Genomic DNA, 16592 nt, shown 5'->3' with positions numbered 1-16592 from the left:
TGTACATACTCTAATTATACTCTTTCAAATTAAACTGTAATTTATTATTTGCTATAAAGGCAAAAATGTCTTATTTATATGTCTGAATTATTAGTTATTAAAGTAACACATAATTTACAAACCATAATTATTTTTATCTGTCTGTATTTCTGTTTCCCTATAGACATTTATAGCATTTATCCTGTAGAGAAGCAGGATAAATAAACAGGATAAATAATGTTAACGATTCAAATTAAACATTCAATTTTTTTTATTCATTTAAGAATATAATAGATAAATAGCTTATAAATGATAAATACGAAAATTTTTACTGCTTCTTGGAAAGGAAAGGCTAGTTTCTCTAACGGGAGCATTCTGTGTTTTTAAACATGAAGCTAGCTTTGCATTGATTAAAATAGTACATTGGACTCAAATAAAATAGAGATGAGGATGAATATGGGAATACCTGTTAATGCCCACAAATAGCAAAAAGTGATCAATGAACTTAAAAATGTATTAATAATTTACTAAAATCACCGATAACAAGAAGCATGAAACACAACTCGTAATTTTTAAAAATACCTACAAAGCTTTTCATGACCTCCTCCCTAACTCTACATGTACTCCTTCCTCATATCCCCTTGTGCATGAAATGCCCTCCCATACAACTTATCATTTATATGTTTCATTTTTGAAAACTTAGTAAACATGTCATCTCTACCTGGAAACTTTTCTGGACTTTTTCATGTTCCCTCTGCTCTCTATATAAATAAGGTGTTCTTCTTTGTGCTACTGACAATGCCTTTAGCACAGCATTTTTCCTAATCTTGTTTATGTACATACACGTATCCCCACTGAGAACACAGATGTATACTTTTCATATCTTCGAGCCTAACACATGACTTGCAGTAACTCAATGAAATGATCACTGAAGGAACAAATAAACATTAGTCACAAAAAATACAGCATGTGTGAATTTGTATTTAAATATTGCAAAATTTTTTCTCTACATAAAAAAATATGTCAGGCCTTTAAAGACTATGGGCAAGGCATTTTACTGAGGGAGATCTAAAATAGATTATAAACAGCAGGATAGTGTATGCTTTAACCTTTTCCCCATCTTGCAAATGTAGGGTTTGCTGCAGAGGTTAAAATCTAATTATGGTATCTGATGATACTAAAAAATAACAGATGCCCATTATCTTAGGCATAAAAATTAACCTAAATTTGCCTCCTCATAGGCAAAAAAATTGTTTGAGCCTATATATACTGATTCAAAAACAACCTTTGTTTTTATTGTTGGGACAGGACTATATTCCTGCCCAGCCTGATTAGAAAAGAATAGATAGTAATCTGTCCAGAACAGTTTAATCCTTCACCTAGATGAAGTTGACGATTCTATTGCTATGATTACAGTCTACTGATGAAAGAACTGATGACCGTAACTGAAGGATAACACACTATCTTTTAGAAATCAGACTTTATGTTTCTCGAGTGCTATATTGAACCATGCACCTTTGGGAACAAACACTAGATTACTCCATTTTGGGTCCTCAGCAACTAGCTTTAAGTCTAAAATATGACAGGTGCTCAATCAATGTTTGCTGAATAAAATCCTACCTGCACAGCTTCATCACGTGCTTGCTTTTCTTCCTGTCTTCTCTGACGCTCTTCCTGTAGCTCATTAAGCCTCTGTTCATATTCCTTCAATTTTGATAAAACATCATGACGTTTATTCTGGGCTTCAAGGGTATTTATAAAGGCAATTTCATTTACCTTTAAAAAACAAAGAAGGTAAGGTTCAGATCAAGTTAACTCTAGGGCACATTACAAAAATAAGAAATCTCACAACAGTCAGGCTGGGCACAGTGGCTCACGCCTGTAATTCCAGCACTTTGGGAGGCCGAGAACGGCAGATCACCTGAGGTCAGGAGTTCAAGACCAGCCTAGCCAATATGGTGAAACCCCATCTCTACTAAAAAAAAGAAATTAGCCGGGCATGGTGGCAGGCACCTGTAATCCCAGCTACTCGAGAGGCAGAGGCAGGAGAACTGCTGGAACCCAAGAGCCAGAGATTGCAGTGAGCCAAGATCGCACCACCGCACTCCAGCCTGGGTGACAGAGCAAGACTCTATATCAAAAAAAAAAGAAGAAGAAATCTAACAACAGTCTTTATATAATAACTTGAACCAATGGTAAGGCATGGAACAAAAAAATGAGGTACTATGGGTCTTTTCTTTCAATATTTACCTCAAAATGGAAAATAATCCAGTGTGTATAAAAAATCCACAGGCCTTAGAAAGAAGTAATTTAGAGGTCTGCCACTGAAAATATTTTTAAGTGAAGAAACAATTCTAAATTCTTATAGAGACCATCTTACAAAGTTCTACTTAATAACATTGTAATTTGCCACTATACGAATTACACAAACATTGAAATAGGTATGCTCACATTATTCTAATGAGTTTGAGAGGACAAAATGTAAAATAAACAACAAATTACTTTTCTTCAACATATATTGAATGAGTGACAATTAGATACAAGGTACTGAACTATACATTGCATTCTTAACTTCACATATATTGATTCTTAATAGTCAAGTTTTGCTAGAAAGTACAGATATTATGAGTAAAGAAGAGCTAATGATAAAGTTCAAAAATCAGGTAGGATCAACCCTCTCATTCTTGAAAGCCAGAGGAAGGGCATGCTACAGTTAAAATGGTAGAGTGAAGAAGGAAAGCGAACACTAGAGACAACCGTCTTTGACAGCCACAGACTACAGGAATCCATGCTGGATGGAATAAAACCTATGTTAAGATATTTTATAAATCTCAGACAAGTTTGAATACAGATCCAACTAAGCTTTCCCAAATTCCATGCCATGATACCACTTTTATAAGCACTTTAATAAGCAGATTAAGCACAGAAACATCCTTCAAACTGTACTGAAAGTACTCAAAATACAAGATAGGCCAGGCGTGGTGGTTACACAGCACTTTGGGAGGCTGAGGAGGGTGGATCGTGAGGTCAGGAGTGCAAGATTAGCCTGGTCAAGATGGTGAAACACATCTCTATTAAATATACAAAAATTAGCCGGATGTGGTGGCAGGCGCCTGTAATCCCAGCTACTCAGGACGCTGAGGCAGAGAATTGCTTGAACCCGGGAGGTGGGTATTGCAGTGAGCCAAGATCGCGCCGCTGCACTCCAGCCTGGGCAACAGAGCAAGACTCCATCTCAATTAAAAACAAAAAACAAAAAACCCAAGATACACAAGTATGCTCAAAGAAAATTTATTCAGACTATATCAGAGCACACATATTAAACATAATCAAAATGAAAGAAAAAGTAATGGGTCCTAATGCGCTAAGCAAAATTTTTACAATAAAATAAAACTTACAAGGGAAAGAGTATGCAAAAGTCAGATTAAACAACACAATCTTGGCAGTGTGCAGTGGCTCATGCCTGTAATCCCAGCACTTTAGGAGGGAAGCGGGGGAGGACTGCTTGAGCCCAGGAGTTCAAGATCAGTCTTAGCAATGTAGAGTGACCATCTCTATTTTACATACATAGAGAGAGCAAGGTGTGGTGGCATGCAACTATAGTCCTGGTTACTTGGGAGGCTGAGGTGGGAGGATTGCTTGAACCCAGGAGTTGGAGGCTGCAGTGAGCCATGATCGCGCCACTAAACTCCAATTTGGGCAACAGAGTGGGACCCTGTCTCATTTAAAAGAACAGCAACAATTTGGAAGAAAATAGTAACTTGTGGCCGGGTGCGGTGGCTCACACCTGTAATCCCAGTACTTTGGGAGGCCAAGACGGGCAGATTGCCTGAGCACAGGAGTTCGAGACCAGCCTGGGCAACATGATGAAACCCCGTCTCTACTAAAATACAAAAAAAAAAAAAATTAGCCGGGCGTTGCAGTGTGTGCCTGTAATCCCAGCTACTCCGGAGGCTGAGGCAGGAGAATCGCTTGAACTTGGGAGATGCAGGTTGCAGTGAGCTAAGATTGTGCCACTGCACTCCAGCCTAGGCAATAGAGAGAGACTCTGCCTCAAAAAAAAAAAAGAAAGATAAGAAAATAACCTAAGAAACAGCAGAAAAATTCATTACACAAACTTGGTAACACTGAAGAATTTGACAAAAACATGAATTTAAAGAAGCAAAGGAAAGACAACAAAACAACATACAGTAGTACCTCCTTATCCACAGGGAATACATTCCAAGACCCCCAGTGGATGCCTCAAATCACAGACAGTACCTATATAGTCAGCCCTCCATATCTGTGGGTTCTGCATCCATGGATTCAACCAACTATAGATAAAAAATGTTTTTTTAATGGGTGACTGTGTTTGTAGTGAACATGTACAGGCATACCTCAAAGATATTACAAATTTGGTTCCAGCCCACCACAATAAACTGAGTATCACAATAAAGGAAGTCACATGAATTATCAAATTTCCCAGTGCATATAAAAGTTATTTTTACACGATATTATGGCCTATTAATTGTGCAACAGCATTATGTCTAAATAAACAATGCATACACCTTAATTCTAAAACACTTTTTCTAAAAAATGCTAATGAACATCTGAGCCATCAGCAAGTTATAATCTTTTTTTCTGGTGGAGAGTCTTGCCTTAATGTTGATGGCTGCTGACTGATCAGGGTGTTGGTTGCTGAAGGCTGAAGTGGCAATTTCTTAAAGTAAAGGCAATTTCTTAAAATAAGACAACAACAAAGTTTGCCACATTAATGGACTCTTCCTTTCCTCAAAGATTTCTCTGTACTATGTGATGCTGTTTGATAGTGTTTTACCCATAGTAGAGTTTCTTTCAAAATTGGAGTCAATGCCCTCAAAATCCTGCTATTGCTTTATCAATTAATTTTATGGACTATTCTAAATAATTTGTTATTTCAACAATGTTCACAGTGTGTTCACCAGGAGTAGATTCCATCTCAAGAAATCACATTATTTGCTCATTCTTAAGAAGTAACTTGGAGGCCGGGCGCGGTGGCTCAAGCCTGTAATCCCAGCACTTTGGGAGGCCGAGACGGGCGGATCACGAGGTCAGGAGATCGAGACCATCCTGGCGAACACGGTGAAACCCCGTCTCTACTAAAAAAAATACAAAAAACTAGCCGGGCGAGGTGGCAGGCGCCTGTAGTCCCAGCTACACAGGAGGCTGAGGCAGGAGAATGGCGGGAACCCGGGAGGCGGAGCTTGCAGTGAGCTGAGATCCGGCCACTGTGCTCCAGCCCTGGCGACAGAGCGAGACTCCGTCTCAAAAAAAAAAAAAAAAAAAAAAAAAAAAAAAAAAGTAACTTGGATATGAGGGCGATCTGGCTGCGACATCTGTCACCCCCTTGATCGCCAGGGTTGATTCAGTTGATCTGGCTGGCTAAGCGGGTGTCCCCTTACTCCCTCACTGCTCCAGGTGCGTCCCTCCCAAAGCTGCATGCTCGGTCAAAGAGGATGACCATCCCTGATAGAGGAGGACCGGTTTTTGGTCAAGGAATATGAGTAGCTGTGTTCCCCTGCTAGAATCTCCAAACAAGTTCTTCAAGAAGTAACTCCTCATTTATTTAATTTTTGTCATAAGACTGCAGCAATTCAGTCACATCTCCAGGCTCACTTCTAATTCTCATACTCTTGCTGTTTTTACCACATTTGCAGTTACTTCCTTAACTGTACTCTTGAACCACCAAAAATCATTTGTGAGAGTTGGAATCAATGTCTTTCAAATTTCTGTTAATGTTGATATTTTGACTTCCATGAATCACCAATGTTCTTAATGCCATCTAAAATGGTGAGTCCTTTCCAGAAAGTCTTAATTTCCTTTGCCAAGATCCATCAGAGGAATCACTATCTATGGCAGCTATAGCTTTATAAAATGTATTTCTTAAAAACTAAGATTTGAAAGTTGAAATTACTCCTTGATCCATGGACTGCAGAAAGGATGTTACATTAGCAGACACGAAAACACCATTCATCTCCTTGTACTCTCTCCATCAGGGCTCTTAAGTAACCAGTGCAATGTCAGTAAGCAGTAAAATTGTTAGAAGAGTCTTCTTTTCTGAGTTGGAGGTCTCAACAGTAGACTTAAAATATTCAGTAAACAATGCTATAAACAGATGTGCTGTCATGCTGGCTTTGTTGTTCCATTTATAGAGTACAGACAGAATAGATTTAGCCTAATTCTTAAAGGGCCTAGGATTTTCAAAATGGTTAATGAGCACTGGCTTCAACTTGAAGTTGCCAGCTGCATTAGCTCCTACTGAGTCAGCCTTGACTTTGAGGATTTGAAGTCAAGCTCTAAATTCTCTATAGCTATGAAAGTCCTAGATGGCATCTTCTTCCAAGAGAAGTTTGTTTCATCTGCACTGCTAATCTCTTGTTTGGTGCAGCACTCTTCATCAATTATCTTAGCTAGATCTTCCTTCAGCTTCTATGTCAGCATTTGTTGCCTTACCTTGCTCTTTTATGTTATTGAGATGGCTTCCTTCCTCAAACCTCCAGAATCAACCTCTACTAGCTTCAAACATTTCTTCTGCAGCTTCCATACCTTTCTCAGACTTCAGAATTGGAGGTAGTCGGGATCTTACTCTGGATTAGACTTTGGCTTAACAGAATATTGCTGCTGGTTTGATCTTTCAAACTCGAACTTTCGCCATACCAGCAATAAGCTGTTGTGCTTTCTTATCATTCATATGTTCACTGAAGTAACACATTTAATCTTTCTCAAAACTTTTCCTTTGCATTTACAACTTGACTGACTAGTACAAGAGGCCTAGCTTTCAGTTTATCCCAGCTTTATTTTGTTCTTTTTGTTTTTCAAGACTGGGTTTCACTCTGTCACCCAGGCTGGAGTGCAGTGGCTCACTGCAGCCTCACACTCCTGAGCTCAAGTGACTCGTTCACTTCAGCCTACTGAGTGGCTGAGACGATAAGCATGCGCCACCACATCTGGCTAATTTTTTAAATGTTTTGGTAAAGATGGGGTCTTGCTAAGTTGCACAGGCTCTAGCTCAGTTTTTGACAAGTCTTCCTCAATAAGCTTTATCATTTCTAGTTTTTTATTTAAAGTGAAAGATGTAAAACTCTTCGCTTGAAGACTTAAGAGGCCACTGTATGGTTATCAATTAATTAACCAATTAGCCTAATTTCAATACTGTTATGTCTCAGGAAATAAGGAGGACTAAGGATAAGAAATGGGGGAATGGCCAGGTCAGTGGAGCAGTCAGAACACACGAAACATTTATCAATTAAGTTTGCTGTCACATACGAGTGTAGCTCATGACACCCCAAAACAATTATAATGGTAACTCCAAAGATCACTTACCACAGATCACCATAATAAATATAATAATTGAAAAATCTAAAATATTATAAGAATCACCAAAGTATAACACAGAGACATGAAGTGAGCACATGTTGTTGGAAAAAATGGCAAAAATAAAGACTTGGTTGATGCAGGATTGACTCAAACATTCAATTTTTAAAAACTCAGTATCTTTGAAGCCCAATAAAGTGAAGCAGAATAAAACAATGCATGCCTGTACAGACATTTTTTCTTGTCTTCAATCCCTAGATAATACAGTACAATAACTATTACACAGTATTTACATTGTATTCGGTATAAGTAATCCAGAGATGATTTAAAGTATACAGGAAGATGCGCATAGGTTATATGCAAATACTATACCATTTTACTATACACGGGACTTGAGCAACCATGAATTTTTGTATCTTTCAAGAGGCCCTGAAACCAATCCTCCACAGATACTGAGGGATGATGACGTACATTGTACAAATTTATTTTACCTTCTTCACAATGTCACAAATAGAAGATTCATTCTTACCACAGATTTCAGTAACCTCAGCATAAGATTTCTTTCCTTTCCTTAGTAAGTTGAGAACTTTCATTCTTTCATTTAAAGGAAGCACTTTACAATTTCTGTCTGGCATATCCAAATTGCTAGCACCACTCTTCTTGTGCTTTGGGACCATTAAATAAAATAAGTGTTACTTGAACACAAGCACTATGATACCATGACACGCCATCTGATAACCAAGATGGCTACTAACACACTAATGATCAGATAGCATATACAGCATGGATATACTGGACAAAGGAATGATTTATGTCCGGGACATGACTATACAAGATTTCATCATGGTACTCACAACGGTACACAATCTGAAACTTATGAATTGTTTATTTCTAGATTTTCCATTTAGTATTTTTGGACTATGATTGACTAGGGTAGCTGAAACCACAAAGACCAAAACTGCAATTAAGGGAGAACTACTGCCTTATTTGATAAAGGTGATTAGTGAGCTAAGGAAACAAACAGAGCACAAAAGTAACACTATCACAGAATTACTTAAATTAGAAAACGCATGGAACAGAACAAGGATATTGTAAAAACCAACTCCAAATAATGGGCCAAGCACAGCTGCTCACATCTGTAATCCCAATGCTATGGGAGGCCAAAGCAGGAGGATCACTTGTGGCCAGGAGTTCGAGACCAGCCTGGGCAACATAGCAAGACCTCCATCTCTACAACAAATTTAAAAAATAAGTCAAATTTTGTGGCACATGCCTATAGTCCCAGCCACTCAAAACGCTGACTCAGTAAGATCACTTGAGACCAGGAGTTCAAGGCTGTAGTGAACTATGATCATGCCACTGCACTCCAGCCTGGGTGACAGAGTGAGACCCTGTCTCTATTAAAACAAAGAAATTACTTCTAGAGGAAAAATTTTTGATAATCACAGTTATTGTAGATTTTTACAGTGAAGATGAATGGATAATAAGCCTTGAATATAGAGAACATAGCAAAATGACCTAATATAAAGATAAATAGGATCTATATAGTTAAGAAAGGCAACAGAAAATATTCCAACATAAAATACAGGAAATGTTTAAAGATTAAGAGAGCTTACATTACTTCATAAAACATTGACTCAGAACATCACCATCAAGAATATCCTTATTAAATCATAAAACATTAAGAAAGAACAATAATTTTTCAAGCTTCCACGCAGTAAATGTAAGTCACCTACAAGAAAGAAAAATCAGTGTGGATTCAGGCTTCCCTACAGAAATAATTAAGATAATACAATAATGTCTACGAAGTTCTGAAGGAGAGATACTGTGAATCATAAATATGATCTCGAACCAAGATATAATTCAGATAGAAATGCCACAGGCCTAAAATATGCAAGAACTCAAGGAACAGAGCATATATGAGCTTTTCCTAGAAAAAAAGTTTTTTTCTTAATAAAATCCAGCAAACCAAAAGACAAAACAACTCAAATGAAGAACTGGTAAACAATGAGTTGATTTATATATACAAGGAAAACTAAACTGAGGAACTTAAAGTTACAGAGGAAAATGTAAATTTGATAAACTTTAACAAGAGAAAAATAATAAACCTATGAATAATTATTGTGGAAAGATTAGGATGATATACGAGTGATAATTTTCTCATCTCTTTTCAGCAAGGTTTCCCTAAAAATGTTCAGAAATTAAAATGAAATTGGATAAATACAACTCCAAACTCTCAATACGTTTCATAATATTATCTCAAAAAATTCATATGAGAATGAATTCTTCTTGTGATAAACAAATACGACAAACTCAAGAATTCCCTCAATTTTACTTCTACTTCATCTCCTTCCCTTAAAATGGAACTAAAATAAAGATTACTACATCTTACTAAGAAGTATCATATATAGAATAATTCTATTTTATGATTATCCATTCATGCAATCTGAATATAACAACAGGAAAATGTCTGAAACAGTGTCTACCTAATGTTAATGGTGGCTATCTCTGAGGATGGGATTGAGTTTCCTTTGCTATATTGCTTAAACTCTTCAAAATAAAAATGAATCACTTTTAAAATAAAAATATGGCCACTATTTTAAATACAACATAATATTAAAGAAATCTAGAGTAATGTATTTATACTTAGGCTTGAAGACCATGAAAAGTCCCTCAAGATTTTTGGACTGACAGGCATTACAATACCCTCCAAAAAGATTAATTTGGAGGGAGGAGGAGCAAAAGGGAAGAATATCAACTGTAAATATTTAGGAGGGAGATAAAAGTAAACCGGTGGAAGCCGCAATGGAAAATGCAGGTGCCTACAGAGTTAGAGAACTGCAGGTTCTCTAACTACATATAACCACATATGACTCCAAAGAAGATGTCAGAAAAAATTAGCTTATCTTTCTGGCTTATACACAAAAAGTTGTCAAAAAGAGATTAAAAAGAAAAGCGAAATGAAGTAAATGAATACAAGTTTTCCAAATCTAGGTGAATGGGTGACTAGCTATTATTATCATTATCTGAAATATGGACTTCAGTAAAGTTGGTTTGGGATAAAGGAGATGGTGAGCTGATGAGTTCCACTGGATACAAGCACCAAACAAGAGGCAACTGAGTCTACAGCTCAGTTGAAGGTAGGGCTAAAGATTCAGATTTAGAAATCACTGCAGAGAAGACAGCTGAAGCAATGGTAGTGACTGTGATACTAAAGAAGAGTAAGTGAAGTGAAACTTCATTTTTCAGTTACATTTAACTGACAAAATAAAGAAGGGAAAACAGTGACGGATTGGTTAGAGAGTAGAGAGAAAATTAAGATAGTACAGAAGTTTTCTAGAAAAAGGTGCCTGATGGTGTTCATATGAAGTGACTCAGAAAAGTCTTTTAAACTCAGTGAAAACAGAAATATTCTCAAAGGTAAATACAGTTGCAGAAAGGGGAAAATGATATAAGGAATTAAGGAAGACATGGGTGATGAGGTAGTAGAAACAAGCTCAGACCACTATTTCTCAGAAATTCGGGGATTTACAAAAAATACAAAATAGGTAATCTATACAACAGGTGTACAAAAGTAGGCAATCTCGAGTAATAAAGCAAAGGACAAGAATTTAACTGATAAAAAAAATTCCAAGAGCAGCAAAGAGGACAAAAATAGGACCCACAGCACAAGCAATAAGAAACAGGTGTCTTTTCCTCAAAAAAAAAAAAAAGAAAGAAAAATAAATGGTAATTATTACTAGACATGTTGCAACTGAAAATGAGTCAATAAGCCATTAAGAAACTGAAAATGAAAGTCAATATTAGACTATTAAATAATGGACTATGATCTAATATAAAATCAGGTTCTGAATAACTCAGGCTGCAATATTAATCACCATCAACTGAGTACTTGCTAATTTATTTTCAACCATCTACCTACCTAAGAAAGAACTAAAGGATTTGAAATGGCCATTAATTTACCCCAAGGACTCACAGAAAGCATACATGGAAAAAAATCATCTTGAGCATGTAACAGGTCTAAAATGGTACATGTTCTCAAGGAAAGTACTCGTATGGTAAAATTTAAATTTAAAAAAAATCACTGGATTATTAATACTTTTTGGTTAGTAACAGAACAACAGAAATACATGAGAGACTTCAGAAAAAATTAAGTAGTAGAATATTTCTTCTATAATTCTAATGTTTTACTAAGTGCTTTTGTTATACCAAAGATGACATTAACTGCTTCACAACATGCATAATCTAACTTAATACTTATAGTAATTGAGATGTAGGTAAAATTATTCCCATTTTAAAGATGAACAAATAGGCTCAGAGAGGTAAAATAATACCTAAGGCTATTCAGCTACTAAGTGGTAGAGTGAGAACCTAAATTCAAATTTGTCTAACTCAAGAGACTTCAGTCTTCACTATGATAATAAAAAATACTTTTGAATAAGAAAAAAAAAATACAGTGCCTATTTTCTTTGTAGAAATGGAATACATGTCCAGACAGGATTTCAGTTTATTGAACTGAAAATGGTGACAATTAAGAGCACCAATAGGTGAGCAAGTGGTAGCAAGGTTTTAAAACAGTATTTCATATTAGCAAGAATTTTAGTACAGACTCTTAATTCACTTACCATTAATTATTCTGCCAAAAGGCTACTGGAACTGATAAGCTATTCTGGCAAGGATTCAGGATATAAAAATCAATGTACAAAAATCAGTAGCATTTCTATATACCAATAATGCCCAGGCAGAGAGTCAAATCAAGAACACAATAACATAAAATAGTCAAAGAAAATGGCATACCCAGGAAAATACAGCTAACCAAAGAGGTGGAAGAACTCAACAAGGAGAATGACAAAACACTGCTGAAAAAAATCAGAGATAACACAAACAGAAAAACATCCCATGCACTGTATTAGAAGAATCAGTATCATTAAAATGGCCATAAGCAATTTATAGATTTGATGCTATCCTATCAAACCACAATGGCATTCTTCACAAAATTAGAAAAAAAAAAAAAAAAACTATTCTAAAATTCGTATGGAATCAAAAAAGAGCCCCAATAGCCAAAGCAATAGTAAGCAAAAGGAACAAAGCTTGAGGCATCACATTACTTGACGTCAAACTATGCCACAAGGCTACAGTAAACAGAACAGCATGGTACTGGTACAAAACAGACACACAGACCAATGGAACAGAACAGAAAATTCAGAAATAAAGCTGCACACCTCCAACCATCTGATCTCCAACAAGGCCAACAAAAACAAGCAATGGGAAAAGTACTCCTTCAATAAATGGTACTAGGATAACTGGTTAATTACATGCAGAATGACAAAAGTAGACCCTTATTTTTAACTACATATAAAAATTGACTTAAGATGGATTAAAGATTTAAATGTAAGGCCTCAAGCTATTAAAATCCTAGAAGAAAACCTAGGAAATACCCTTCTTGACATCTGCTTGACAAGGCAGTATCTCCAAAAGTAATTGGAACAAAAACAAAAGTTGACAAGTAGGCCCTAATTAAGGTAAAAATCTTCTGCACAGCCACAGCCAAAGAAACATTCAATAGAGTAAACAGACAACCTACAGAATGGGAAACAATATTTGTAAACAATGTATCTAACACAGTCTAATATCCAGGATCTATAAGGAACTTAAATCAACAAGCAAAAAACAACCTCATTTTTAAAAATGAGCAAAAGACATGAACTGACATTTCTCAAAAGACATACAAGTGTCCAATTAACATGAAAAAATTCTTAGCATCACTAAGCATCAGATAAATACAAATCAAAATCACAATGAGATGCCATCTCACACCAGTCAGAATGGCTATCATTAAAAAGTTAAAAAACAAGAGATGCTGGCAAGGCTACAGAGAAGGGGAATGCTTATACACTGTTGGTGGGAATGTAAATTAGTTCAGCCACTGTGGAAGGCAGTATGGCAATTTCTCAAAGAACTTAAAACACAACTACCATTTGACCCAGCAATTCCATTACTGGGGATCTATCCATTGGAAAGCAAATTATTATACCAAAAAGACACATGCAGTCGTATGTTCACTGCCATGCTATTCACAATAGCAAAGACATGGAATCAACCCAGGAGTCCACTGATAGTGCCCATCAATAGACTGGATTAAAAAAATGTGGTGCATATACACCATGGAATACTATGCAACCAAAAAAAGAATGAAACTGTATCCTTTGCAACAACATGGATGGAACTGAAGGTCATAATCCTAATTGAATTAATGCAACAGTAAACCAAAGGACAATTTTCTCATTTGTAAGTGGGAGCTAAACAATAAGCACATATGGACATAAACATGGGAACAATAGATACTGCAGACTACTAGAGGTGGAGAGGGAAGAGAGAGAAGGATTAAAAACTACTTATTGGCCTGTAATTCCAGCACTTTGGCAGTCTAACGTGGGTGGATCACTTGAGGTTAGGAGTTCAAGACCAGCCTGGCCAAAATGGTGAAACCTCATGTCTACTAAAAAAAAAGAAAAAAAATTAGCCAGGCATGGTGGCCTGTGCTTGTAATCACCGCTACTTGGGAGGCTGAGGCGGAAGAATCACTTGAACCCAGGAGGCAGCTGTGTCAGTGAGCCAAGATCGCGCCACTGCACTCCAGCCTGGGCAACAGAGTGAGACTCCATCTCAAAAAACGAAACAAAACAAAACAAACCTACCTATTGAGTACTATGCTCATTACTTGGGTGCAATATATCCATGGAACAAACCTGCACATGTACCCCGCGTATCCAAAATAGAAGTTGGAATTTTAAGAAAAAGAATTAAAAGTACTATAAATGGTAGCTGATATCCTCATGTAAAGATACCAGGGAGTTGACCATCCATCTCTATGGAAATTATTTAAACTGTGACAAACAATTAGGTTAATTTGCTTAAAAGAGTCACTTTGGCTTAATAAAATCATATTGAAAGTAAGTATATTAAGCAATTAGACAAGTCAAAATGTATGTAAGTCATATGGTAAAATATCACAAAATGAGAATACTAAAGTAATAAGTACAGTGGTAAAATCAGAACTTTTGGAACCAGAAAGATCTGGATTTAATTCTGCCTTTATGATCATCAATAATCTACCTACAGACTGTTGCTCGAAAATAAACAGATACAAATACTAATAACACATACATCAGAAATTCCACTTCCAGCCATAAGTAACAGGATGAGATTTACCCTTGCACTTTAAACAACTAACAAAATTGGACAAATATATGAAATACCTAAATTCAATTAATGTAATACACCATATCAATAGAACAAGGACAAAAAATATAGTGTAACAGCAATAGATGGAGAAGAAGCATTTGACAAAATCCAATATCCCTTCATAATAAAAACATTCAACAAACGATGAATAAAAATGAACTTCCTTGACCCGATAAAGGACATATAGTTGTCCCTCAGTATCCACTGGAGATTGATTCCAGGATCCACTACGGATACCAAAATGCAGATGCTGAAGTCCCTTACAGTTGATGCTCTGCATTCACAGATTCAACCACCTGCTGATCAAGACTACTACGGATGTGTAGTCTCACTACTTCTACTCAACAATATACTATAGGTTCTAGCCAGAGCAATTAAACAAGAAAAAGAAATCAAAGACATCCAACTGGAAAGCAAAAGCAAAACTAACTATATTTGCAGATTATGTGATCTTGTTTATGAAAACTCCTAAAGAATTCACTAAAAAGCTATTAAAACTAATGAAGGAGTTCAAACAAGATTATAAGACATAAGATCAATACATAAAAATTGATTATATGTTACACATTTGCAATGAATAATCAAAAATGAAATTAAGATAACAATATCATTTATAATTGCATCCAAAAGAATACTTACGAATAAATTAAAACAAAGCAGTAAAATACTTGTATGTTGAAAACAAAACAATGCTGAAAGAAATTAAAGAAGACAAATAAATAGAAAGAAATTCCATGTTCATAAATTGGAAGACTAATATTAAGACGATAATACTACTCAAAGGGATATAAAGATACATAATCCCTAACACAATGCCAATGGGCTTTTTTGCAGATATGAAAAACCAAACCTCAATTCACATGGAATTGCAAGGTGCATTTCATTGGTACATCATGTTCTGTGGGGATAGGGATAACAAAATTGGAGGACTCATGGTTCCATTTCAAAGCTTACTAAAAAGCTACAGTAATCAAAATAGTGTGGTATTGGCATAAAGACAGACATACAGACTGCTATGGTTTGGCTGTCTGTCCCTTCAAACCACATGTTGAAATATGTGATCTGGCCGGGCGTGGTTGCTCTCACCTGTAATCCCAGCACTTTGGGAGACCGAGGCAGGCAGATCACGAGGTCAAGAGATCAAGACCATCCTGGTCAAAATGGTGAAACCTTGTATCTACTAAAAAAAAAAAACCTTAGCTGGTGTGGTGGCGCGCACCTGTACTCCCAGCTACTTGGTAGGCTGAGGCAGGAGAATCGCTTGAATCCAGGAGGTATAGGTTGCAGTGAGCCAAGATCACACCACTGCACTCTAACCTGGCAACAGAGTGGGACTCCGTCTCAAAAAATATATATATATGTAATCAATATGTGAAACATTAATTGCCAATGTTGGAGGTAGAGGCCTAATGGGAAGTGTTTGGGTCATGGGAACAGATCCCTCATGAATAGATTAATGCCCTCAGGGGAAAGGGGTGAGCTCTGCTATATTAGTTCCTGCAAAAGTTCCCTCAAAAGCTGGTTGTTTATAAGAGTCTGGTACCTCCCTCCTCTCTTACTGCCTCCTCTTTCACCATGTGATCTGCACATGCTGACTCTCCTTCACCTTCTGCCATCACTGGAATCAGCCTGAGGCCCTCACCAGAAGGAGATGATGGTGCCATGCTTCTTGTACAGCCTACAGAATAGTGAGCTAAATAAACCTCTTCTCTTTATAAATTACCCAGCCTCAAGTATTCCTTTATCACAACACAAATGGGCTGAGACAGACCAATGGGAGGGTTTGTCTCTTCAACAAATGGTGCTGGGAAATATGTATATTCTCATGCAAAAGAAGTAAGTTGAACCCCTACCTCAGGGGTTCAACACACAAAAATTAACTCAAAATGTTTTTATGATTTAAATATAAAAATCTAAAACCACAAAATCTCAGAAGAAAACAAAGAGGTAAATCTTCATGATCTTCGATTTGGTAATTATTTCCTAGCACCAAAAACTAAGCAACAAAAAAAGATAAATAAATTGGAATTTGACAT

The 16592-nt window shown here is 36.5% G+C and overlaps 1 protein-coding gene across 11 annotated transcripts in view; it reads right to left on the bottom strand.

The window, feature by feature from the left end:
• LOC105491013 (S-phase cyclin A associated protein in the ER) overlaps window positions 1-16592 on the bottom strand; it is a 560926-nt gene that overhangs the window by 380323 nt on the left and 164011 nt on the right. For all 11 annotated transcript variants that reach the window (XM_071100885.1, XM_071100886.1, XM_071100887.1 and 8 more), the window contains one exon: window positions 1600-1755. In XM_071100885.1, the coding sequence (XP_070956986.1) occupies window positions 1600-1755 (156 nt within the window). The remainder of the gene's footprint in view (window positions 1-1599; window positions 1756-16592) is intronic.

The sequence above is a fragment of the Macaca nemestrina genome, chromosome 7 (genome assembly GCF_043159975.1).
Source record: "Macaca nemestrina isolate mMacNem1 chromosome 7, mMacNem.hap1, whole genome shotgun sequence".
NCBI lineage: Eukaryota > Metazoa > Chordata > Mammalia > Primates > Cercopithecidae > Macaca > Macaca nemestrina.
Note: the sequence above shows the minus strand (reverse complement) of the source record. Positions and strands in the feature narration are given on the sequence as shown.